This window comes from Pollicipes pollicipes, unplaced genomic scaffold (genome assembly GCF_011947565.3).
Source record: "Pollicipes pollicipes isolate AB1234 unplaced genomic scaffold, Ppol_2.1 Scaffold_7240;HRSCAF=8662_pilon_pilon_pilon, whole genome shotgun sequence".
In the NCBI taxonomy this organism is placed as follows: domain Eukaryota; kingdom Metazoa; phylum Arthropoda; class Thecostraca; order Pollicipedomorpha; family Pollicipedidae; genus Pollicipes; species Pollicipes pollicipes.
Window position 1 is genome coordinate 1 of NW_023597039.1, and position 26,189 is coordinate 26,189.

At 51.9% G+C, this 26,189-nt stretch overlaps 1 protein-coding gene across 1 annotated transcript in view; it reads left to right on the plus strand.

Moving 5' to 3' along the window:
* Window positions 1–16,737: 16,737 nt before the first annotated feature.
* The window catches only part of LOC119110832 (uncharacterized), a 36,943-nt gene continuing 27,491 nt past the window's right edge, over window positions 16,738–26,189 (plus strand). Inside the window, exons 1-3 of the mRNA XM_037234704.1 lie at window positions 16,738–16,782; window positions 18,588–18,689; window positions 19,268–19,628. Of these exons, the coding sequence (XP_037090599.1) occupies window positions 18,588–18,689; window positions 19,268–19,628 (463 nt within the window). The 5' untranslated portion in view covers window positions 16,738–16,782. The remainder of the gene's footprint in view (window positions 16,783–18,587; window positions 18,690–19,267; window positions 19,629–26,189) is intronic.

Consider the following 26,189-nt stretch of genomic DNA (forward strand, 5'->3'; position numbering starts at 1 on the left):
CGGCCTCTATACCCACCCTAAGACCGAACACGCCGTGGACTAAAGTAAAGTGGCGTCCAGCTGATGCCAGCACACCGGCTCTAGTACCCCCCTCCGAGACGGACCACACGCCGTGGACTAAAGTAAAGTGGCGTCCAGCTGATGCCAGCACACCGGGTCTGGTACCTACTCCGAGACGGACCACGCCGTGGACTAAAGTAAAGTGGCGTCCAGCTGATACCAGTACACCGGCTCTAGTACCCACCCTGAGACAGACCACGCCGTGGACTAAAGTAAAGTGGCGTCCAGCTGATACCAGTACACCGGCTCTGGTACCCACCCTGAGACAGACCACGCCGTGGACTAAAGTAAAGTGGCGTCCAGCTGATGCCAGCACACCGGCTCTAGTACCCACTCCGAGACGGACCACGCCGTGGACTAAAGTAAAGTGGCGTCCAGCTGATGCCAGCACACCGGCTCTGGTACCCACTCCGAGACGGACCACGCCGTGGACTAAAGTAAAGTGGCGTCCAGCTGATACCAGTACACCGGCTCTAGTACCCACCCTGAGACAGACCACGCCGTGGACTAAAGTAAAGTGGCGTCCAGCTGATACCAGTACACCGGCTCTGGTACCCACTCCGAGACAGGCCACGCCGTGGACTAAAGGGAGCCGAACCTACCGATCGCGTCACATCCATCTCAGCTACACCAGCCCTGGCCGACGGCCAATATCGCCTCTAATCACTTGAGAAGCAAGGCATGCTTAGGATGAACTTTGAGGAATCTTTTCTGCATTGAGGAACCTTTCTGCATTACCAGTGCAACCGTTTGGCTCGAGGGGGTCTCTTTACACTGCAGATTGGGAAACCGGGTCCGGTCGAAGTGTTTTCTGTATTCATAAGGACCTAGTTTATTCATGTGATCAATGCTTCAATCAGTACGAATATGATGACCATGATAGCGGCTGTGTAGCGCGTCGACTGCAGTGATCAAACACGTCACAAACAGGAGCTCGGCGTTCTAGGCAGGCTTTTGCTCGTCCTCTAGCCGAATCTCACGCGTGTCCGAGTCATAACGCGCTGAGCTGATTCCGAATGACTCCGATCAACGACGTACAATTTGTAAGCGACATCAATTTCGACAGCGCATAACATAACTCTTCTTGAAACCGATGAGCCAACTTCAGTGATCTCCTCGTGTTGGAAAAGTGTGTGTCTCGCTCAGAACGTACGCATACTTGAGCACAAATCTTACAATTGAGCGTCACTTTGACTTCGGGAGGACTGGCGCCTCCAGTCGGTACACTGGTCGCGATCTCGACAGATACTTGCCTCGTTCCTGCATGCTCCGGCTCACTTGTCACGTCGTTACCATTGGAGCCGGCCCCAACTCGACCACGGATCAACCACGTGTCTGGTGCTGAGCACTATCAACGCTTGGATGGTGTCACTCCTCCAATCGTTTCGCGGTGTCACATACTGATCGCGGTACACGGTGCGCCGCACCGAAACCTGACCGGACAGCGCCTGACACGGCCTGACGGCCACCAATCTGCCGGACAGCGCCTGGCACGGCCCGACGGCCACCAATCGGCCGGACAGCGCCTGGCACGGCTCGACGACCACCAATCTGCCGGACAGCGCCTGACACGGCCTGACGGCCACCAATCTGCCGGACAGCGCCTGGCACGGCCCGACGGCCACCAATCGGCCGGACAGCGCCTGGCACGGCCCGACGGCCACCAATCGGCCGGACAGCGCCTGACACGGCTCGACGACCACCAATCTGCCGGACAGCGCCTGACATGGCCCGACGGCCACCGATCGGCCGGACAGCGCCTGACACGGCCCGACGGCCACCGATCGGCCGGACAGCGCCTGACATGGCCCGACGGCCACCGATCGGCCGGACAGCGCCTGACACGGCCCGACGGCCACCGATCGGCCGGACAGCGCCTGACATGGCCCGACGGCCACCAGTCGGCTGTCTCGTGTCCGCTTACGTTGAGAGGGGCCTTCCGGCTGGGCTGCGCAGTTTGCCTGGGGCGTCCACGCATCGCAGTGGGTATTTCATGTACGCGCAGCCCAGATGCGGAGCCAGTCAACAACTCATCGAGACACCGCCATCCGACAACCGACCTGATCAGACCTTAATCAGGGTTGACCTGCCGAAGAACGCGTAGACATACACACCACGGAAAGGATGTTTCCAAAAAAGTTAACAGGCTGGCCAAATTGTCCTACCAGCAGGATGCTGACAAAGAAGCCAATGTCCAGACGGGTGCGGCGTATTCAGATGCATGGTCCAAAACTGTAGGCAAAATGACAGCTCTAATCGAGGTAATCGGAACACATGAGCCTCGCTACCCGACCGAACTTTCAGCGTAACTGCTCAGTTCTCAAAAGGTCATCCCCCATCCGCAAGGCGAAGATCACCTCCCCTAGACCAGTGTTGAACACGTCGATAGCGCCGGATGAAAATGCCCGCAAGGCGTGCAATTACGCAAATGTAATTTTGACGCCACCTCAAACTACTTGGAAGCACCCTGTCGAACGAACAAGTAGCGGCAGTGAAAAAACTGGATTGATTTTTGTAATACGGTGGTCAGGCCCGCATCGTGAGGTAATACACAACGTGCTCCTTTGGTAAAGTGCTGTAAAAAAATCGTCAAAAAGGCTGCATGCCAAGTTGAAGGAATAGGACCAGTGCATCTTATTTTCCAGTCACACAATTCCAGTGCATCACGGATCAGGTCGGTCACAGACAATCACATATACAATTATAGATGGGAAGAGGAGCACCCAATGGTGTCGAGTAGCAGCGCCATCGTGAGTAGTGTTTACAAAAGCGTCTTTGCACCGTAACAGTCATAGGTACACCGATGGGTGCAGTACACAGCTTCGCATGCCAGCACACTTCTACGTCATGCGTGGACAAAAGCATGCTTTACTCACTACAACCAGCGCGGATGCAACGCTCTTGTGCACACCTAACAGTGCAAGCGCAAGCCAAACCGAAACAGATAACCTCAGTTCTCAAGCGGCTACGCCGAGGCTTCGATGGCCTCTGCGCGAGACCTTCCGTCAGGCTAGCTCAGCGCCGCCGGTGGTTTGTCTCCACATTTGGAAGATCGCAGCCCGAGGGCGAGTGACAATTTGGTACATCATTCGACCCTAACGTCACACGCTTCCAACATTATAATTACTTTGCCAAAAAAAACTCAAGCGCGGAACTAACATATCGTTAAGTTGTCCTACAAGTGAGATTAAAAAAGCTCATGCTAAGCCGCATCGTAAATGCTGAACAATGCCGTCGCCGGATAATGACGAACCCAAAACTGAATACTAATTCAAAATCCACACCAGCTTGACCTGATTGGAACCGGTTACTGGTTAACAATGTTGCCTGACAGCCAAAACGCCAAAGCTGGCGGCAAATCTATCAGAACAGGTAAATCCCATCGTAAAAATAGTCAGTCGCCAAAGAAAAAAACACAGTGATATGTGCAAACGGTGCTTCAGCGGAAACCGCCCTGGTAGGTGGAACGAAACATGAGCGTTGCACACTATGGCCACAGCAACTATACCTGGGGCCGGGCACCGGATCCGATGCATTTTCCCACTGAATCTGTTCCGTGCACTGGCGTGGGAAAGGCAGGCAGCGCAAAAAACGACCCGAATTATAATAGGCGCCGGCAGCGGACCACTGCACGGTCTGGCCTCATTAAGCGTTTCCGTTTGGCGACTGCGACGGGAGGCGGCGGCGGCGGCGGCGGCGGCGGCAGCGGCGGTGGCGGCTGATGCCACCCCGCCGGCCGGGGTCAGCTGACCCGACACTGACCTTGTGCGCTTGCAGGGCGTGGCCCTCGCAGGCGAGCGTGACGTCGGTGAAGATCTCGTTGCGCAGCAGGCGGGCGAACACCCGCTGCAGGTTCGTCTGGTGGTTGTTCCATTTCAGACAGTACTGCTGCTGACTGTTCATGGCGACTCGGTGGCCTGCGGACCGTGGCGGGCGGCGCGTCAGTGGCGGCGCCGCCTTACCGCGCCCGCGGCCACTCTTTTTGCATCGATGCCTGTCTTATCGGGACGCCATCGCCCAGAATGGAGCAAGGCCGGCAGCGCGGCCGTAACTCACAGTCGCCGGCGGCGGCGGCGGCTCGTGCACCGCTCCGCACCACCGTCCGCCATCGCCAAAACGGGCCCACCTTTCAGCACGAGCACTGGCCGTGCGGTGCTGCCAACCAGCCGGCCGCCGCACCGTCGGCCCCAGGACCGTACGCCCACTGCAGACAGGACCACGGGCCCCTTGCCTCTTTAAAGATCGGAGCACACCAACAAGCGCCCACCCTAACGCGGCGGCACAGAACCACTGATGGTCTAACAGCGTAATCATGCGGCCACCAAACTTTCAAAGTCCGCCTCGGCCGCCGTCTGGGAAAGGCATTCGCCCTGCGCGCCGCGGCTCGGCGCGCCGGCGTTCGGCCCCGCCGAGCGTCGGTCGGCCGCCCGGCCGCCCGAATATCGGCGCTCTCCGCGCGAATTCCTGGCGCGCTGCCAGCATCGAAATTTTATATCAAACTTTCGAATTGAGTGGGGAGCGCCACCATTACCCGGGAGAGCCAATAACCGTTCGGCTTGCCGGCGATATCGATTGGCCTAGGTGACGTCAGAATAATGTGAAACTTTTGGCGGATCGGGGCGCGGCAGCGGCGACCGCGGCGGCGGCCCGAGAGAGGCCGGCCGCCGCTACAAAGCACTACTTCGGCGGATAGCAGAGGAGGCCGCTTACCACGCCAGAACCGCTGGCACGCCGTACAAGTGCATAGGCCAAGTCGTTGTGTTGCAGGCCGTGGCGACCAAACGAGACCAAAATATAAATATCAACCGACGCTCTGTAGAAACCGAGCAAACATCGCACGATATCAAATCTACTTTACAAACATGGAGATACTGCGGTGCACTCGCAAGCAACGGGTACATGTCGCCAACGAGACGAACGTGTTTCACAGACAAAGGGAAAGGTTGGCCAAGGAAACCCATGGTAAAGAAGCACTAACCAGCTAACAGGCTGGCACACAATTATTGCGTTCATTTGGGCGATGTAGTTTGCAAGTGTGCACGAAGCTTTGTTTGATGAATTCTCGAGACTATAACATCACTTAAGTTAATTCCTCACTTGAGCTGACTATGTGCTGACTATGACTATGCTATGACAAAATACGAGTATCCAGAAGCCGACCACACCGGTACTACATAAGGGGACAGGAAACCATGCATGGATAGGCAGACAGGTTTTTGGCTTCCAAGCCAAGTGCAAAACCAACAAAATGACATGAAGTCGAAGCTACACAAACGCCCGTGGTTTCGAAGTTTTGACTACCAAGCTGAAGGGCAACGGCTTCGGCTTTTGCACACGTAAAAGCGAATTGAGGCCAGTGGTTTCAAACTCTGTACATGCGAAGCCTCAGCCGAAATCAGAGTCCTCAAATTTTGCGGACAAAACTTCCAAAGTTGCAACTGCATTGAAAAATCACCATTTCAAAGTCAAAATCACCACTTCAAACTGCTTGAAGCTGAAGCCAAAGCTGACTTGTTACAATCATTTGAAGCCAAAGCAGAAGCCAACAATTAAAAGGGGAATGCAGCCAACTCTAAAGTCTGCCATGGAAAGTGGTTTCAAGTAAAGGCCATACCCCATCTCATGCCGATGCTGGAAAACTGCAGCTTCGCGAAGACCTCGCTAATGCCGACTCACTTTCAATACCCAACAAGCGACCACAACAAAATGCCTTGAGGTCGATGGAAGCATGAATGCTAGCATGCTAAGCAAGGAAGCATGCTAAGCATGCTCAGAATTGCGCACAAGTTGAGTTACATTGGGAGGCAAGCACCAAATGCAATGTGCAATGCTGCGCAGCACATCTCCATGCCCACAAAGCAACTGGGCAAAGAGAGGAGCTTTGAGTGCTCATGCTGGCAGCTGGAACCCTGTCACACCAACATAATGCCCCCATCCCTCTCCCTGGCAGCATATTTCCCCTGGCTCATTGATGTTTAAATTCATATTGCTTGCACCAGTTCAAAATCATGAAGATTATGCACTTAACCATGCTTCATTATGACAAAATCAAAGGAGATTTCATTACAGACTATTGAGCCCTATGATCCATATTGCCAAGACAAATTGAGGGCTGGAAAGCAGCCTTATTTACATCAGTAGTGGAAGGACTTGACTGATATCCTTTGAAAATTATATTTTTCCCATCCTTATTCTTCATTTCTTTGCATATCATTCATACATTACAGCACCTTTGCCTGTCTATATTCTTCCAGCTGTTCCAGTCGTTCCCACTCTTACCTAAAAGTAAAAGGATTGTTGAAACAAGAAAATGCCAGAATATTATGTCAAAATGCATTATACACACACAAGACAGAAAAAAATTAGTGAGAGTAATCAGTGATGGCTGCTTAAGAAATAGAAGGTTGTCAAGGTGGTAGATTTCATTCAATACAATTTTTTGAACCCCAACACAACCCCTGTTTCCCATGTAAACACTAGCCTTGAGATACAAGTAAAATGTGCATGCCTGTGGGTCAGCCATGCAACAGCTGCTGGAGTGTCATCTATTTTAAGTTGATCTGTGGATACATCATGACTATCACACAACACAAATTTTCAAAAACAAGCCAGAGGCACCAAAAATTGTGCACTTCTGCAATAAAGGTTATGTGTAAAGGCCTGAATCCATTTCAAAGCATCATGACAAATGAATAAAATAATTAAACCAGCCTAGATGCTATTAAAACAAGTTGTTGTTGTGAACCACTAATCCTGCTGTCATCAGTTTGCTAAGCACAAGAAGTCTGTCTCATCTGGGTAGCAAACAGGCAGATATACCAAATTTGAGCCACCTAAAAATATCGGCACAGGTCATAAGCACAGGAAACTTAATGCTGTGTTGTGGGAGCAGGCGGATTGATTTGGGAGAAAAGTGGTCATTCTAATTGCTCTCACTTTTTGGCACCATCGCTTTGAGAATACCAAAAGTATAAGCTGTGTTCCAATAAGTACAAGCTGCAATTTGCATGTCAGTATTACAGATTTATCTACTGGCACACCCAACAGGAAAGCTATATGATACATGCTTTTTAAGTTGCATGCACTGAAGCACAAACTTCACCAAGACATGTTTCTGGAAAATGAACACTCAAAATGTGGGCTGTAACCAAGTGATCCATCAATACACATGCACTAACTCCATGTCATGCAATATCCATATTTTTGATGAGTGATGGTAAGGTTGGAATAAACACCTAACAATGCAGCAGAATTTGGTACTACATTTAACTAGGCTTGGTCTAACAACCATGCTTGGTATTAGACTATGATATGTTGCAATCTATGGGTTCAGTGGTGCCCAAGCCCACACATGAAGAGGTTGCAGGATGCTAACACTCAAAGAAATTTTATCTTTATATGGAGAATGTGCTTTTGCTTCCTGGTTGCAGGGCACAATTTTTCCTTGGTCTTTGAATGCAAAACTAGGTGAGCAGAGGGACAGCATTATTTCTGCTCCACACTTTGTCCCTGTTCCCCAAAAAGTCTGAACTTTCTTTAATCAGCATGCAACCACACCTACAAGTGAGAAAGCATGCTCACACTCCAGCAGCATTTTTAAAATGGAGCCTTTTTCAGAGTTGTTCCCACCTATACAAGCTATTTTTCCATAACAAATATGGCCAATGCAGAGAGGTTCAACAGTGACAACAATTATTTTTGGCCAATTTGCCTGCTATGCTCATAACTAATCTTGCTCCAGATATCATTGGGTATTTAGAACTGGGAGAAAACATAAAACTTCGCCATGACTCATGCCTACTTCTATACTGTTTGGTTAGTTGTACATGAAGCACCTATATGGAAACTAAGGCCTTCTAGCAGGTACAAAAAAGTAATGCATCATGGCTCTGCCTTAGTCATGAACAATTGGAGCAGCCTCTTTTGCCTCCAATAATAATCACATGTCAGCTTCAACTTGATCTTGATCTGTAAAGCAGTGTGGGCTAAGCTAAAATATTAGCATCTTTTGAGCTACAGCTTTCTGGCCATGATATGCTGATAAAGAATTATCTCAAAAGTATAACCAAACAAAAACAGTGCATATCTCATTTTAACAACAATGATCATCAAAACTCCAAGTGCTCTGAGGTTATTAGGGGAATTTACCATTCACACAGGTTGCAACACAGGAGGCAGAATAAGCATGTCTCCCAAATCTTACAAAATGTATCCACACTAAGTTCAGATTTTTTAAGCTATATTATCCACCCTTGATGCATGAGAAGGCATTGGTACACTGGTACATTGAACAGGAGGAGGCATTGCAGACCAAGCATTGGCCATATTGCTAGGACTTGGGTAAGTAAAGATTTAATGCTTCAAGCTAGGCCATGATCATGGGCATCAAAAGCCCAGCTTAAAATGTTGAGCATGCTGGTATAACCAATGCTTTCTCTATAACATTAGTTAACAAGTACCTCATGGTCATTCTGCAAGTCAATCAAACTGTGCCTGATGAATATGCAACAATTGTACTTTAGAACTCATACTCCCATTAGAAGATTCAGGCCAGACTGAATGATGATGGATATTCACTTTTCATGTAAAGGTTTTCACAGAATTGTTTTCTGGAACTTACAAATCAGATGCCACAGTTCTTAAAGGTATTAGCTGCCTATCCATGAGACTTGGCTGACCATGAGCTGAACTGAGTGTTGAGCTGTACTTTGTGCATGCACTAATGTTGTTAAAGTAATGCCACTACTGTGCCATTTATGTTAGTCATAACATGCTCTGTTCGCAGTCTGGCCTCCTCGCATGTTGAGAAAATAACTGGGCATAAAAACTCCAAACTCAGTGCTGCACAACCAGGAGCTGAAGATCTTTCTTACTTATATCACAAATTTCAACCATGTGACCAAAAATCTACCATGGAAGGAAAACCATACAAATTTAAGGCTTATTCAGCTCTTCACCAGCAGCAAAGAACCAATGTGCACACTCAAGTATGTTTCACACCTATATGATGTTTTTGTGAAGTCTCAAACCCTTGAGCTTAGCAGATAACATTTAAATGAGAAACTATACAGCTTTCCGTGCCGCAAAACTTTCCATGCATTGTAACCCGTATGCGCTGGAATGGTCACAAAATCGAAATTCACCAGCATGGACCAAATTTTGACTTACTCTTTCGGCGCCGGCATCCCTCGAGCACAGACCACAGGCAATTCGAACAATTCCAGTTATCTCTTACCTGCTTAAAGAAACCACAAGAAGCCAGGTACCAGCGACAGCGCGCCGCACCACTCTTCTCAGCTCCCTACCAAAAATGGCGTTTCGAAAATTTTCTGCGTGATGGCGCTAGTGAGGGTTTTTTGCAAAATCTTTCGAATAGGCGTATTTGGGGGTTCAATCTCCGTTCATTGTAACTACCTTTCTCCTGATGACGTCTTAGTAGGCCCCCGGTCTATGTCCCTACACTTATTCAGCTGGGCTCAAAACCGCATATAAGAGCCGTAACTTAGTGAAATTGGTATTATCCTTGGACCAAAATTGCCATCCTTGCCCCCTTGTATTTCCGCCTCTGCGGAAGCATTGACCCGAAGTATTTTACAAAACACGAAATAGTGCTTTGATCGATACGCAACACAAAATGTCCCACGAATCAGTCATAGATCTCCTAATTGAACACCAATTTAGGTTTTCTACTTTAAGTGATGATGCATCATACTTGCATGGAAAGAAAATATTTATTAATAAAAATGGGCATCCAGTTCGTCTGACGTACTTGGCATTAGTAATGGACAAACTGAGTACGTCATAAACTTGGCCAACTTGGGCTGTTCACTTGCGTAAGCTTTAAAACAATTTTCCATACCCTGCACAATAATAAATATCATAAATTTCCTTAGAAAACGTATTCATTTTGCTGGTTAAGCTAAGTTGAGTGAGGACAGAAAGGCCATCTTCTAAGGTGTCGCTTGTGTCTGGTATATACGAAGTATTTAGTTTATAGTTCATACCGCAATTATACTAGCAGCTTTTGCAGCCCCGAAAAGGACGCGTGTGAATCGACTCATAAATGCATCTACTCAGAATAGCTCCCATGCTGGAATCCGCTGCGTCGTGAATATGCACATGATAACACTGTTGTGTGAATCGACTCAGATCAGAGTGTATTTACACATGGGCGCAATGTCCCATAAATCTGCTCGTCGGACGTGTGGTGTGGTCCACACAGGCGCGACCCCATGATTAAACAGACGCAGATCTGAATGAAGCTGCACTGAAGCCCCCACTCCTTGTATATCTCCTCCAGGGTGAGTTTAAGCAGATGAACCGCTTTACACTCGTGACGTGGCATAAACAGAAGCGTCATTTTGCGTTGTTCCGCGTGTGACCCCTTGAGTAAACCCATGCAGATATAAATGTATTTGCACTGAAGCGCCGTCACGTACATATCTACTCCGGAGTGTATTTAAGCAAACGAGCATCATGTGTAAAAACATTTATGACATGACGTGTGATAAACATATATGTTAACTGCTCCGTGATGTTATCTAAACAACAGACAGGGCGTACGTGACAGCCGCTAAAAAAGTCATGTAAGTCGAGGCCCGGCGCCAGCCCGAGCTACAGGCTGATGAATTCAGGTATCGCTTTAACACGACGTCGTTGCCTGGACTGGTCAGAGCCAGACAGCATATGGACGCAGAAAAATAAAGGCTGCTGGCTGCCTAATCTAACCTAATCTAACCTAATCTAGCTCAAAATAGTTTTCATATGCGCGTCAACGCTGTAAAGCGGTAAAAAACGGAGGCCAATGCGCATGCGCATGCTAAAGTGACGTCATAAATCTAACTAGGTATACACGGAAGTGGCTTTGTGTAAAAAACTCAGATCTCACTTGATCTGTACAGAGAAGTCGTTTTCAGTAACTTGATATACACGCTCCCAATGCTCGTAAATATTTTGACTAAATAGGAAGAAGACAATCGTGGTAATATTCGGATACCGACAGCGTGATGGTTAACCCGCCATCGACTACGCTCAACTCCCCGACTACGCTCAACGGTGTACCAGTGGTTGATTCCAGCTTCAACATAGAACACAGCATAGTATGAATTTGAGTCAACCTCAATTTCAACCCATCGAGGCGTGCCAAATTCTGAAAGCGACTTCGAGGGGGAAGATTCCAGTGACGATAGTTCGGGAGATAGCCCATTCGACACACATCAGCAATACTGGCAGCGACCATCTTTAGATAAATTACCTGATAATCAAACAGTAAGACTTCGTCGCTTGACGAACTCTTGCCTCAATACTTGGTGTGACGAATCGTTGCAGCTGGTTGCGTGGGAGGGAGAATTATTGCACACAAACGCAACATGAAATCGAAAAATGGAGCAGCTTGCATATATTTGTGGTTTTAGGGTGCGTCAGCCACCTTGGTTATTTGCGGCAACGGCACAGCTTAGATAAGCTAACTACATGGGATATGTGCCAACGTTTTATTTCCATCACAAACTATGTACACAAGCAGTGATCATTATCACTTATTTCTCCATCGTGATGTAAGTGACTCATCGCCGTGCAGACGACTTCAATTCAAAGGCGATAGAATCTGTCAAGATCGAGTGCAGTTTTTTCTACCACCATCGAAAAAATCCGTAATCTAATAGTCAAGGAAATGTGCTTAGTTTTACGGCTCATTAAGATTTGTGTCACTACCATTACATGTTTATATTGGTGTCACTATCACCACGCTTTCAAGGTGGTTGGCCACGCGCTTGGCCGACGGGCCGTTAAAGAACATTGACATTAACATTTTACGTTAATTTCATTGAAGGTGTATACACGTGGTGGTGTGCTGCGCCTTGTCGTACAAGAAAGACACACACACGTACAGTACACAGAGATGCACATATACGCACAGGTGAGAGCAGCTTCAGTCAATGAGTCAGCAATTTAGAACGGTCAGGGATGTCCGGCGGGAGGGGACCAAACGCCAGCTGCAGGCAGCCGGTTCCGTGCGGCGGCGGCGCGGTAGCGAAAATTCCGCTGGGTGGCGGTCATTCGAACATGAACCCCATTGATGTCGTGAGCGCCTGTTTGAGCTCATGTGTGAATCATTGTCGGCCCGTCGGAGCCAGGAGCGCGTGCGCTGTAGAATCGCGTTAGAAATGAAAGATGTTAATGAGCACACTCTGTTCTGCGCCTTGCTTGACATATCATTTATTGCACCACAGGAACTAGGCCAAAAAGAAACTTCCGGCGCGCATGACTTCACAACGCGTTTACATTGTACAGACAGCAAGTCTGCTCACCCATCGATGCCAAAGAGCACCACGCTAAGACTTACCCAGAATTCCATCACATAGTTTATTTACCCCCCCCCCCCCCACCCACCCCCCACACCCACACGAAGGGTGCCGATCAATATAGTACATGGTGCCTGGGACCACACACAAATCACCGGCGGATAGCAAAGCGCAACTTAGTTGCAAACAAATGGTGTTCAACTGCGAAATGAAGACTAACGTAAGCGCTCGCTAGATGTCACTATTAGTAAAGCCGATTGACTTCCCGCTCTTCGCCTGACGCTTATCATGCACCTGTTTCTGGTCATAAGGTATTCGCATTGCAAATACAGATGGAGTTTTCAAGCTCTCGGGACAAAGTCTCACCCAAATGCTGGTCCCCCTCTCTTCACAAAACGCGGCAATGTTTGAGGGCATCGGGCCTTCTTACCAAACCGTTTGGCGTCACCATCACGACGTTGCAGAAGTTATGCTTGCAGCGTCGCATTTTGGTGCCGAAAAGGTCTGTGGATGGTACAGTTGCGACGCCATGATGTAGAGTAGTGGCGAAATCGGAAAACGGTCGCATCTGGCGTCACAGTGCCGTTGTGGCGACGCCGCCTCCAAATTTTCGGACATCCAGGGATGAGGTGGCGGCGCCGCTCGTGCGTCGTGGAGATGACTTGACAACATTACGCGCATGCCACAGGGACGTTGAGATGATGCCACGCAGAGGCCGTGGCGACATCAAAACGACGCTGCTACAATACCGGGGCGGCGCACCACTTACGTTGCTACATACTCGTGAAAGCATCAATGTGATATTATATGTCCACTGACATGACCGCGCAATCGAAACATCCGAAAGTCCTTGTGACCACCAATGTCACATTTTAAATGCCATGATGGTATATAAATGTTCCCTCTGCTCTCGGTGTTAATCGCCCCATGGTCACGTTGTCAGTCGTTGGTCACACGTTCACTCACGTAAAAAAGCGTACCGCGTGCCCTCTTACATACACTAACTCCCGGCAACAGCTGTTCTGCAAATGAAGCGGGAGCGGTCGCAATTTGGTCACTGAGGTGTCAAGCCGGGCCAAAACCAACTTCTACCAGGGTCCTTACAATGTATCGTGCGCAGGTCGCCAGGACTGAGTATTCATGCTCAGAAAAAAAAATCGGCGAAGCTTTAAATTCGGTCCGTTTTTTATAGCGCACAAATTGGTGATTCACTTTGAACAAGCATTTGCCGAGCAGTTAGCCGCTTGGCCCCCAGGTCATAAAAGGTAAGCATTACTACTTCGATCAGAACACGCTATTTCATACCACGTCTGACTAAGACGTACTCTAAGCATACAATTTGCCATTTTAGAACCTACGCCGCTGTGAGGAAGATGTTGGAAACTCGAATCAAATCAGAATCCGTATGACACATCATGCAGTTGTATACAGCTACAGCACACGGTTGTAATGTTGCTGTTTAAATGACTGGCTGTACTAAAGATGTTTGCATACAACTTCTTTTTTCATTCTTCTCCGTCCAATTAGCAGTAAAATACCAATATTCTGCCCCGGGAGGTTTCAGTTTTATTCCAGCCTGCCTCGGTCTGGACTCAGTTAGTCTTCATTATATTGTTTCTATAGTTTTGAACCGGACAGTCTTCTCTTTCGACGCCCTATCGTTAGCTACTGTTCGACGCATGTACACTGGCTGCGGCATAAACCCCTTCTAGGCCACTTCGTTAACACATTTTGTACACTAAATTTGGCGGTTGCGATGAGTCCCCGAGCATTTGATGCTGACGTTGACAAACATACCCTTTACCCCACTGTCTAATCTGGGACAAATTCTCAAAAATGAGCAACACGTTTTGAACTACTTCAAACCCTTTGCGAAAGCATTAACAAGCCATATTTTGATATCTTACCGAAGTGGTCAAGCCTTAAGCGCCAGTAAGTACACGCAAAAGCAAGAAGGGCTATGGACGGTGAGGCGAGACGCAGACAGGAGTGCGGAAAAGCACCGCGTCACCTGTCCACGATTGTCAGGACAGACGTGGAAAGAGATATAACACGTCGCGTGCGCGTGGCCGAATGATTGCATGTAAACAAGCAACGTTATATATGGTACATTGCAATGTGTTGTAATGTGGTGCCACATCGCGGGACGGGAATTTTCTTTTACTTGTTCAGGAAACAATTTATAAACTGTCGGCACAGAAAGAGCGTTGGCGGATTACCCGTATTCATCAACCTTAACTCACTGGAGCACTTGATTAATGATGTCAAATTTGTTGGCCTGGAGAGGGCGCGAATCAAAACTGTGATATAAACGAGATATAGAAAGAAACAAATTCAAATGCTGTAAACGCCACGGCTTCAAGGGGGACTCAACTTGAAAAATATCCGCTACAAAATGTGTCGAAGAAATGCCCAAAGGGGCTATCCCACAAAAATGCATATGCGTGGCACACACACACACACACCACACACACACACACACCACACACACACACACACACACCACACACACACAACACACACACACAACACAAACACACACACATATTATATATATATATATATGTTGTGTGTGTGTGTGTATGTGTGTGTGTGTGCGTGTGCTGTGTGTGTGTGTGTTTGTGTTGTGTTGTGTTGTGTGTGTGTTTGTTGTTTTTGTTGTTGTGTTGTTGTTTGTGTGTGGGTTGTGTTGTGTGTGTGTGTCGTATGTCTCTTGCAATACTTTTTAAACAGCGCATTCCAAGTTTGAAAATGTTATGGCAAGCATCAGACACGATGAAAAGCCCTCTTGTAAATGTTCGCATGCGTTGAAATGCAAATGACTGTTCTAGAACCAAAATCTCACTATTTGGTAACTACGCTCCTTTATCCGTCACCGTTTGCCTCCGTCACATTTCGTCAGTCAGACACTGAATCGCCTCGGACGCTGATGCCCCTTGGATATTGACGACGGTGGTGTCGCTGGCCCCGCTTTGGCTACCTCTTCACCTGATGCCCCCAGTATGCCCCAGACCCATTTCGTGTGTTGCTCACACTCCCGTAGTGACTGGACGGCGCCCAGCTCCGTTCACTGCCCCTGGCAAGGTCCCTCGCTTCACTTCGACAACCACGTTAGTCGACCACCCGAATACTCGACCTACTACTCGACACTCGGCACTTACGCCGTGGCGCAGCCAAGGGACGAAAATGTTTTTTTTTAACAAAATCAGCATTTTCTGGCAATCAAAGTAAACTCAGACTATCTGCGGCCCATGTGATCTCTCTGTTCCACACCCCAAAATTATGTGGAGGATAAAACCAAAAGATATCCTCACTACGCAAGGAAACAAAACACCACAGCACACCCATCTTCGGCCCTTCCTAGGCTCCGATTCATGTTGAAGGCCGAGGTTGTAGTGGAGCTCAGAGTCGAACATGTTCACCATGTCAGACGGCAGATCATGTTCAGAGATAGCCAAAATCGGGACACCAGCCTTACCTTCATGACTACCGGACTTCAAGGGACCCTCACAGCTGGATAACTCCGCTAGAAAGTCAGACCATAAACCCAATCTGCTCAGGTGCTTCAAATGTCAACGATTTGGACAATGTGATGAATATTGCAAACAGAGTGCCGGGTGCCTCAAGTGCGGCGAGGCCCAGATATTTTTTGGGAAAAGGGCAAGGTAGATGCAATCTCGCCAGCAAACACGACGCACCGTCGAGGCAAAAATGTGTTCCACAGAATATTACGCACAAACAGCAAGAGTTCAAGCTGCCAAATGTTGTACACAGAACAAGCCAATTCTCCATCTACCTTCTGTGAATATTCTCGTTCCAATCAACACTGTTTTGGTCACATTAAGTACACAAAGCAAAGCAATTTATGTCGTCGAGACGCCCCCGGCCATGCGTTTGGATAAAAAGCCGTCTGTGTCTTCCCCGCCCCCAGGGTGGCTGGCGTCCTAGCCCACCGGCTCTGCATGGCTCGTGTGCGGCTCATGGCTCGCGAACGGTGTTACATGCACCATACGGAGTCATATACCGCTTACAATGAACCGTGGGATGGACTACATTTCTCGGGCGGTCATACCTTGGGCTGGTCAGATCGTCAACATGCACGAAATTTAAGGATCCCGGGTTGAATAACTGAAAATGTTGCCTTTTGGAAAAGCCACAGATCGCAAATGAAGAAAAATGGGCATGCACTGAATCGGGCGAATATCCAGTCTACCGGAACCTCCAGCTCAACAACCCAATGCATGGAACAGCTCTACCGCATTTACCACTTTGTCTGGCATCACGTACCAGATGAGCTTGGCCTAAACTAAATTTCCTACTAGGTCTGGCATCTGTTTACGCTGGGCTCACGCTTCTCACCATCCGATGCGCCTACGATTTCGAAGCTCCGCCCGCCCGCGCGTCAGGCGATGGACGATGGGTGAGTGCCGGTCGACAGTAGTGGGAAGGTCGTCGTGGGGTGAGGGTGTGGGTTCTGCTTCCTCAGTCCTTAAAACATGCTTAGGCGGACTTACGTAAGATAGGTCTTTTTGGTGATAGTTCGGGCGCTGCAACTTGTCCTGACCTCGCAGTGCGCCGTGACTGTCTCTTGCAATATTTTGGTCAATTGCTGACAAAAATTGCTCGATATGCAAAATAATCTAACAAATTCCTCTGGTCGGGTAAGCATTTATTTGTTTTTATGCTTGACAAGGCATCCTTTGTCCAGTTTACTGCTTGAATGACATGTGCACTCCAGACATTGGTCAGTCAGTTATGTTATACCCTGGGATATGTTGACACCCAACAGGCTTCCTGTCAGCATGGCAATTTTGATTTTATTTGCTGGATTTGTTTATGATGGTGGCAGCATTTTCGGTTTGCCTATTTCTGTAAATCATGAGTACATTGAAATTTGTGCTAGCTACACCTGGCTGATATTGGGTAGCAGCCAGCCTGCCACATTTACTGGTTGCAGCAGAGATAACCAACAAACTAAAGTATTGATGTTATGATTGGGTTTGAACTACAGAAGATGATAATGACAGCTCAGTAGCGTAAGCATGTAGTTATGAAGTCCTTTGCTTGGAATCCAAGACAAATACTTTGATTCTTGGCCAATGTAGCCAGCTATATGCAATGGTTGTCAGTAATTTCAATGTACTGCTGTGATTTGATTTTTGATTGATTAATGCTGATTTGAAATGCTCAGTAGAAAAAGTACATGAAAATTCCTGCACTCTGGTTGTAATACCAAAAGGTCATTAGTGCATGCCGCCTAGTTTTGTTGACAGCTGCCGGGATTTCTCTTAAGTCATACACACCCACTGTATCTTGTTATGCAGTGAATAGCATTTGATTGTAGCTACATTTTTATCGCTGTATTGTATTTGCATTACTGCCTTTCATTAATATTGTATTATTCTATTAAGAGTGTCCAGGCTTGCAAACAAGGTCCCAGTTCTACATACTCTTTGGATAAAACTCATTTATGGTCTGGAATGAAAGTATAGTAATGTGGTCAGCTTTCAGTCTTTAAAACTGTTTTGAAACATGCACACCTGCATAGAGAAAGCACTTATCACAGTGCTTAATAAGCTATAGTTTACCCACCCATGACTGACTACCTACATGCTATGCATTTTGCAGATCTTGGATCAAATGTACTGCAGTATTTAAGCAAAGACATCCTATGTGCCTAATCCATTCCTTCATGTTGTTTTCTCTCTGATTAAATCAGAAGATGCCTTTAGTACTACATTGTAAGATGACAGATGCTTTCCATATGTTACCTTGGACTCAAAAAGAGATACTTAATAGTCTGAGCTTGTTTCCCTTGCTTTGAACATAGCCATGAAATAAAAATTTGAATTTGGATAGCTGTGTTACCACAAACTGTTTGGGGTGACAAAACTTCCACAGAGGGTGGCATCATTTACCCTACAGCAAGGCCTGCATGTTCGTGTTTGTGCTGGCAACAGCCGCCCCCCTACCAGACCATTACTGTCTCAATCCAGGGGTCGGACGACCTCCCAGCCGGTCTCCGGGCAAACAGTGGGCTATGTCCGAGGGTCGAGCCGCACGCCGTCACACCGCGAACGTGCGGCCAATCTCTGTAGCGACGGCGCTGACCCGTGACGCGGCGGCGTGGAGTATGCAGCAACACTACGGACAGGACACAGTCATGTCCGTCCGGCCGGCCGGCCGTCGCGTCCGAATCTGACGACGCGGGCCGCGCCGTTCCAGATGGAGAACCCGTACCTGACCACGCCGGCACTGCTCGGTCTGTCGCAGCACACGGCCGGCTTCTCGGAGGCGCTCAGGATGTCACGCACCTTCGCCCACCAGGTGAGCGGACAGGCGCCGCCCTCCCCACGTCCTTCCACGGGGGTCTTCCGCGCGCCACGGCCCGCACCAGGGGTGGCGGCGTCAGTGCGTCAGCGACTGCATGTGCCGAGATGTAACGCTGCGACCCAAGAGCGGACGCTGCCGCTGGGGACTCGCGCTGCCAGCCGAGAAAATGGGGCTGCATCCTATCTGGTTCATCATGTCGGTAGCTGGGTCTTGGCTCGTACAATGGCAGATTGCTGGTGTCACCGGCGTGCCGCGCAAAGGAGGAGACGCCTGAAACTTTGCCGTGGCGTGACATAGCCGTGGAGATACGTTACACGTGGTTTGCGGGCGTCTATTTTGGAAGTTAAAGTGCAAACGAGAAACGGTAACAGAGGCTCACAGCAATACATTGTGTGTTGCTTCGCTCGACTCACAATGCGTCCGTACATAACGTGAGGCATTAGCTTCGTTTCTTAGCTTGCGCACCCTTTTCTTGCGGCAAGCCGTATACAGCCGCCGTTATATACAGTTACATACGCGTTGTGTGCGTATGAACTGCGTCGGGTGGACAGCTGCCGGCCCGCTGCCCGCAGGCGGCTGAGAGCAAGGACTACGGCGGCGCGTTCGGTGGTGGACCGCTGGCGCTGCGCTCGTTCGACTTCCCCTCTCTGCCGAGCCCGCTGTTCCTGTCGTCGCCGTTCCTGCCGGCCGGCATGGACCCGCGGCTGCCGTTCGGCGGCAGCGCCTTCCACCCGGTGACGTCCGCCGCCGCCGCCGCCGCCGCATTCGACCGCAAGTTCTTCGCGCCGGCCAAGCTGGAGGCCAAGTGCGAGCCAGCCGGCGAGTATGGCGAGGTGTCGTCGACGGCCGGGGCGGCGCGCCGGCCGCCCGACGACGAGGAGCGGCACTCGTCCGGCTCCGAGCGCTCCAGCCCGGAGGACGCACGGCTCAAGAGTGAGTACCGCACAGGGCGCTACGTGTGGGCGCGCGCGGGTCGAGGGGTCGGGGCGGCGCTCCGGCGGTCGTGCTGGCCTCTGGCCCGCGGCGGAGCGACCGTCCGGTGTTTGTGAAGCGGGTGTTTTGTGGAGGACGTGAACTCGCGATCACTGGGTGCTCCTGTCGGCGCGTCGCGTCGCTGCCACTGCCCCCTGTGCCCGTCTCCTGTTGTGTGCCCCGGTCCCCGAGTCCGCCTCCCGCCCGCAGCCGTCGCGCCCGCCGTGCGACTGGTTCGGGTCCTTTGCGGCCGCTCCTGCACTGCCCCCTTTACATCGCCCTGCGCTGTCCGGTGATGCCCTGCGCTCTCCGTTGATGCCCTGCGCCCTCCGTTGATGCCCTTGTAGCTGTCTTCTGTCGATTGCTACATCCCACTCTGTGGGAAGTGGCTGTCCCTTCTCTCTGCTGCCGCATAGTGGCTGCCCCTGTTCCCTGTCGCTGCTCAGCGGCTGTCCCTTTTCCGTGCCGCTGCAAAGTAGCTGCCGCTTTTCTCTGCTGCTTCACAGTGACTGTCCCTTTTCTCTGCCGCTGCACAGTGGCTCTCTCTCCTCTCTACCGCTGTACAGTGGCTGTCCCTTCTCCCTGTCGCTGCACCGTTCTCTGCGGCCTCCGTGTTGTGGTAGCTGCGCTGTCCAGCGAGGCATGCCGCCCGCGGTAACGGCAGTTTCTCGTCCCCATCGGACGTACTGCCGCCCAGGAGGCTGCAGTGTAGCAAGACTTCAGACTTCAGACTGCAGACTGCAGACTTCTCTGGCTGTCGTGATCACGCTACTGGTGTCCGCGGACACTGGCGTTGTGTGTTGGCTGATGATTTAATCACAAGATCACGAGACATCCGATTTCACGGTTGATGCCGTCTTTAACACGCCTCGGTACCATGCTCATATCCTGATACTTTGTGACCACGTAATTAGCATCATATGGGTACGGCATCTCCATTTGGAGATACAGGACGTATGATTCGTTGCAGAGCGAGTGCTGTTGGATTTCAAGTCTGAGCAACACCAGCACGTAGAAGTTTACTGGGTTGTTTTATGCTAGTTAGAGTTTCAAACAGTATTTTGTTACGATATTTCGTCAAGCTTACGATTTCTATGGCTATTAAATTAGCTTATCTGTACTCGTAAAAAAAGGCAGTTTGCTAATCAGTCTCATTAAGCCCATGTGCCATGTACTGGATGATGACGCAGTAATTTGATCACAAGGCAAACGTGAAAGCTTTCCCGTTTCTGATTCAAATTACCATTTCTATGAGAACGATAATGCTGCTAGTGGCATGATTTGCAAATTGATTATTGATAAAGCTTTCCCGTTAGTCATCGATTGTACGTGGGCTACCTTTTGTTCAACGCAGCGTGAATACCGTGGCTAGAAGGCACTTTTTTAAGTTGGTATGTAAGTTGAAGCCCTTTTTGCACTCCTACTGTGCTGAATCGAAGTCCGCGTCGTTAGGACATATTGGGTGCACGTTCGCACGGAGCTCTTGGCTCATATAAACACCGCTCGGGCCATTCCGGTGTTCCCTGTACACATCAAAGTGTTCCGCTGCTCCCGGTGCCCTCCAGACCGTTGTCGTGCGCTCGCGAGCCTCCACACCGCCGTGGTTTTTCCGTGGTCGCGACGCGTTACGGCCACCGCCCGTCGTCGCCGCGCCGGTAATAGGTCGCCCCGGGAGGTGACAAGCGGCGCCCGCTAATTGGCCCGCCTGTGCTCGCGCCGGCCGCCGCGGCCCGGCCCGGCCGGCGGCGCCCGCTGAACACGGCCGCCGTCGGACGCGGCGTCACGGCGTCAGCGATGACAGCCGCGCCGGCGGCGCGAGACGCGGCCCGCCCCCGCCGCGCGCCGCGCGACACGGCTAATTATCGCCGCCGGTGGGGGGCGCCGCCCGCCGGGGCCGCGCCACCTCGCCGGCCGCGCCGCCTCGCCAGCCGCGCCGATGGCGGTCCGATTACGGCGGCGATCTCGGACGGGCTGTGTGCCGACGGTCGCGCCGCTAAGCCCCGGCGGCGGCGTTAACCACTGGCGCCCTCCGGCCGGCTTTTTCACGCGTGAATCACTGGCGACGGATGGCTTAGCGGCCAGTGTCACCGCGGCACCGCCGCGATCCCCGGCTAACACGGCTGGCGGCGTTTTTATCCGGGCTGGATCCACACGTCGCCAGCGGCGCGGCCGTATCTCGCGGCGCCGTGCCCGCCTGATCCCCCTTTGTGGAGATAGCCGGAGCGCGGCCGGCTATCGGCCATTACCATACTAATGCGGGCTCGCGGGCCGCGCGCCGGCCGGCTGGCCCGGGGCCGCGCCGGACGGCCGCCGCTGACCGCCGCCGCCGTAAAGCGTCGGCTCCGACGGCGCCGACAGGCCGGACCGCCGCCCGCCGGCCCGGCCTCGCGCTGCGGCCGGCCTGGGTCGGCACCCAGCCCAGACTCGGCGTCTGGCTCGGGCCCGGACCAGACGACAGGCCGTCGGCCGTTCGACGATGCTCGAAGGGATTGTTCTGGGTCCGCGATTGGAAGGCTGAAAACACCCGATTGACTGAACACGTATTTGGTGGCTTCCGTTTACCGCCGTAGCTTAAGATTTACTCGCTTGTTGGCGTTGCAGCAATGCGGGTGAGGAGATAGGACAGAAGCGGGCGCGTTCGCAGACAAATACGACGCTCCGGTCTGCTTTAGACGTTGGCCGGGCAGGGCATATTTTAGATCTGCTGGATGCTTTTCAGTTGTTTTTTTTCTGTGCGTGGCTGTGTTATGCCGGAGTACATCACGATCGGAACATCTCCATCGTTCCCAGGTGTTCAGTGCCGTATCACGTGATTACCGTGTTCTTTGGTGTCGCTGTTGCAGCGGTTGTCGCCGACGCCGCGCGAACCGTCCCCGCCCGGCGGCCCACCTCACGACCTGCGGTCGGGTCGAGTCGGCGCGTGCTGCGCGTGCTGCCGACCCGCACCGGCGGCGGGTCAGGCGGGCCCCGCCCGCTCCCGGGAGCCGCCGCCCCTGAATCGATGCCCGGTCCGACTCGGCCCGGCAGCTGGCCGGGCCCCGGCCGACCACCGCCGCAATGGCCGCTCCCGGAATCCGATTAAAACGTCACCCTGATAGATGCTGATGTGTTATTGCCGTCTCTTGTCGGCACCGCGGCCGGGCTAAGCCGGCGTGCCGCGGCCCGCCACCGACCGATGCATAATGTTGTGAATATGCCGACAGGCAGGCGCCGTATTTCGGCCAGAACGGCCGTGTCGAACGGCGGCGAGCAAATTGCCAACGGCTGCAGGATTGTGCTTGAGGAAAAGTTGTGGCAGGGTCTGTCAGATGGCGTGTCATCGTTCAGAGTTATTGCGATTGGTCGTGTTCGCTGGGAGACGATATTCGGGCGGGACAAAGTGCGTGACGGACGCGCGGCCCTCAGCCCTCACGCGGACAAAGTGGCCCGGTTTGATTGCCGCCGCGCCCGGCACACCGTGTATGCCACCAGGGCCCAGCCACCCGGATCTATGGCGCAGCGCAACGTCGGCAAACGTCGCTATGTCCGGGTCGTGGTGTGGCAAAGCCTGGCTCGTTGTAATGTTTCGTTTTATTGCCTCGTGCTGCAGTGCCGCTGGCGTGCGCGCTGAACGGCGTGCAGTTCGAGTCAACGCGCGTGATTCAAGGTGCATATGCCGTGACGCCCTAACGAAGCGGCCCTGTCTCCCTCGGCTGACGCTGAGCTTGTATCGTCTTTCAGCCCCTGCCACCGAGGCAAGAAATCCGCTAAAAGAATCGCGCGCACTGATGCCGGAAAATTCAATTAGCTAACAACTGAGTCTGGCTATTTTTTAATAGCGGCGGGGAGAGGACGGCCAAGTTGCGACCCGTTTTGTGCGGGGGGGAGGCAGACTGGCGGCAGGCGCCGACTGCTACCGACGCTGTAGGAGGGGGGGGGGGAATCCGGAACTGCCCCGATCGAGGGATGGGTCCGTGCCCACTCCGCCGCTCGGAGGATTACCGGGCGATCTGGGCTCGTCACGAGCAGTCGTTACCAAGCGCGTCGAGTGGCGGACGACGGCCTCGGCCGGCGGCGACCCCCGCTGGGCGGTAATTATCCGCTGGTACTGGGTCAGGTGGCCCAAGTCACACCGGTCAGTGGGCCCGGACGACCGCCGTGCCGCGTGAGAGGACGACACAGAGTCCGGTCAGACTCCCAGACTGCTGTGTGGGAGGACGACACAGGGTCCGGTCAGACTCTTAGGCTGCCGTGTGGGTGGACGACATAGGGTCCGGTCAGACTCCCAGACTGCTGCGTGTGGGGGGATGACATAGGGTCCGGTCAGACTCTTAGGCTGCCGTGTGGGTGGACGACATAAGGTCTGGGGAGGCTCCCAGACTGCTGCGTGAGAGGACGACACAGGGTCCGGTCAGACTCCCAGACTGCCGCGTGAGAGGACGACATGGGGTCTGGTCAGACTCCCAGACTGCTGTGTGGGAGGGCGACATACGGTCCGGTCAGACTCTTAGGCTGCCGTGTGGGGGGACGACATACGGTCCGGTCAGACTCCCAGACTGCTGCGCGTGGGGGGACGACATAGGGTCTGATCAGACTCCCAGACTGCTGAAACGAGTGGTGTCTTGCTGTGCTGGCCACAGGGTATACCAAAGTGTGCCCAAAGTCGGAAACATTTCTGGGCGTTTGTGCGCTACTTTATCACCTCACGTATCCATCCTGGTGTTGCCTCCAGAGGGATGATGTCGAAAAGTGAATGAAAATGCGCCGCCGAAGCATGGCTTCGGTGACGTTCACGAACACATGTCATACTGCCAGCGGATTTAAAGCTAATTGTGGATATTCCGAAGGACTCAACCAGCTAGTCGCTGGTGTTTCGAACCGAGTTAGGGTCTTGTCCTGCGCTCTCCACATGGTTTGGCTTAAGATAAGTCATATACATGTTCGTGAACATTTGCACATGTACTCATCAACTCACGTATTGGACTGCACATATTTGGGATTGTGGCCAGCGGCGGGAGCGTGGGTGTGGCGTCGAGTTTTCGATGTCTTTACAAACTTGTTAGCAATTAATCTTGATAGGTAATGAATATTAATATCAACAAATTTATCGCAACGCAGCATAACACTGCTTAAGTGTGGCACTAATTTCCAAAGGCGTAATAACGACGTGAAAATAACTGGGTTACTGAGCTACGCCCTGGTGATGTTTACCAACCCGGCTCGCACCGCCGCCGGACTTCGCAGGCGGAGGGTCATGTTTCGAGCCATTCACGTGAGTTGTAATCTCCCGTGATCTTATCACACGCGGGGTACGGTTCTGCCGTCATCCTTTCATTGGGCTGGTGTGAATGGACGCGGCAGCCTGCCGACTCCCGCCCAGACGCGCGCCGTCTGCTGCGGCTGCGGCTGCGGCTGCTGGCGCCGCCAGGCGCGGAGAGGGCAGGGCGCCATCAGGACCGGAGGGGGCAGGACGCCACGAGAACCGGAGAGGGCAGGACGCCATCAGGACCGGAGAGGGCAGGAGGCCATCAGGACCGGAGAGGGCAGAACGCCACCAGGCCCGGAGAGGGCAGGAGGCCATCAGGACCGGAGAGGGCAGGAGGCCACCAGGATCGGAGGGGGCAGGACGCCATCAGGACCGGAGAGGGCAGGAGGCCATCAGGACCGGAGAGGGCAGAACGCCACCAAGCCCGGAGAGGGCAGGACGTCATCAGGACCGGAGAGTGCAGGACGCCATCAGGGCCGGAAAGGGCAGAACGCCGTCAGGACCGGAGAGGGCAACACGCTATCAGGACCGGAGAGGGCAGGACACCACCAGGACCGGAGAGGGCAGGACGCCACCAGGACCGGAGGGGGCAACACGCAGCCAGGTCCGAAAAGAGCAGAACATGATTAGGACCGGAGAGGGCAGGACGGGTCGCCGTCTGCCGCCGGGACCATCGCGGCCTGCCCTGGACGCCAGACGCTGAAACGAGCTGAACCGCTGTGCACAGAAGCGTCGATCTTGGGGAAAGTGATTCATCTAGGGCTCCTGGGACCACGGAACCATACAATCCCACAATGCCGAGGTATCATGTGATGTCGAAGTGGCGAGGTCATAGACATTTCGACGCGTTTATGGACGTACCCAAGTCAAGCCATTTGATAGAAGTGACATAATTTGTAATGGTCCTTGCAGCAGTAGGACTTTCGTACCAAACATCGCATTGAAACTGTGAACGTGTGGCTGCACAGGTATGGAATATCTGCGTCTGATCAGAATTCTGAAGTCCGTTTTCACTATTTCGCGTCACAGCCTCGCAATGTCGTTCCATTGGTGCATTGGCGCTCACTTCTCCGGACCATATTAATGGCCGCCTTAAACAAGTTTTCACCGCAAGCAGCTGTAAAGGCATTTGATTAATAGTTCGACATGCTATTTATTCCATTTTTTGCTGACTCATTTCGGCCAGATAAGCCTTGTTTAGCGTTACTGGGTTCCTCCAACAGCTGCCTTAAAATGAACACGGAAGAAACCCGGCGAGTGCACCCAGCATGGCCACT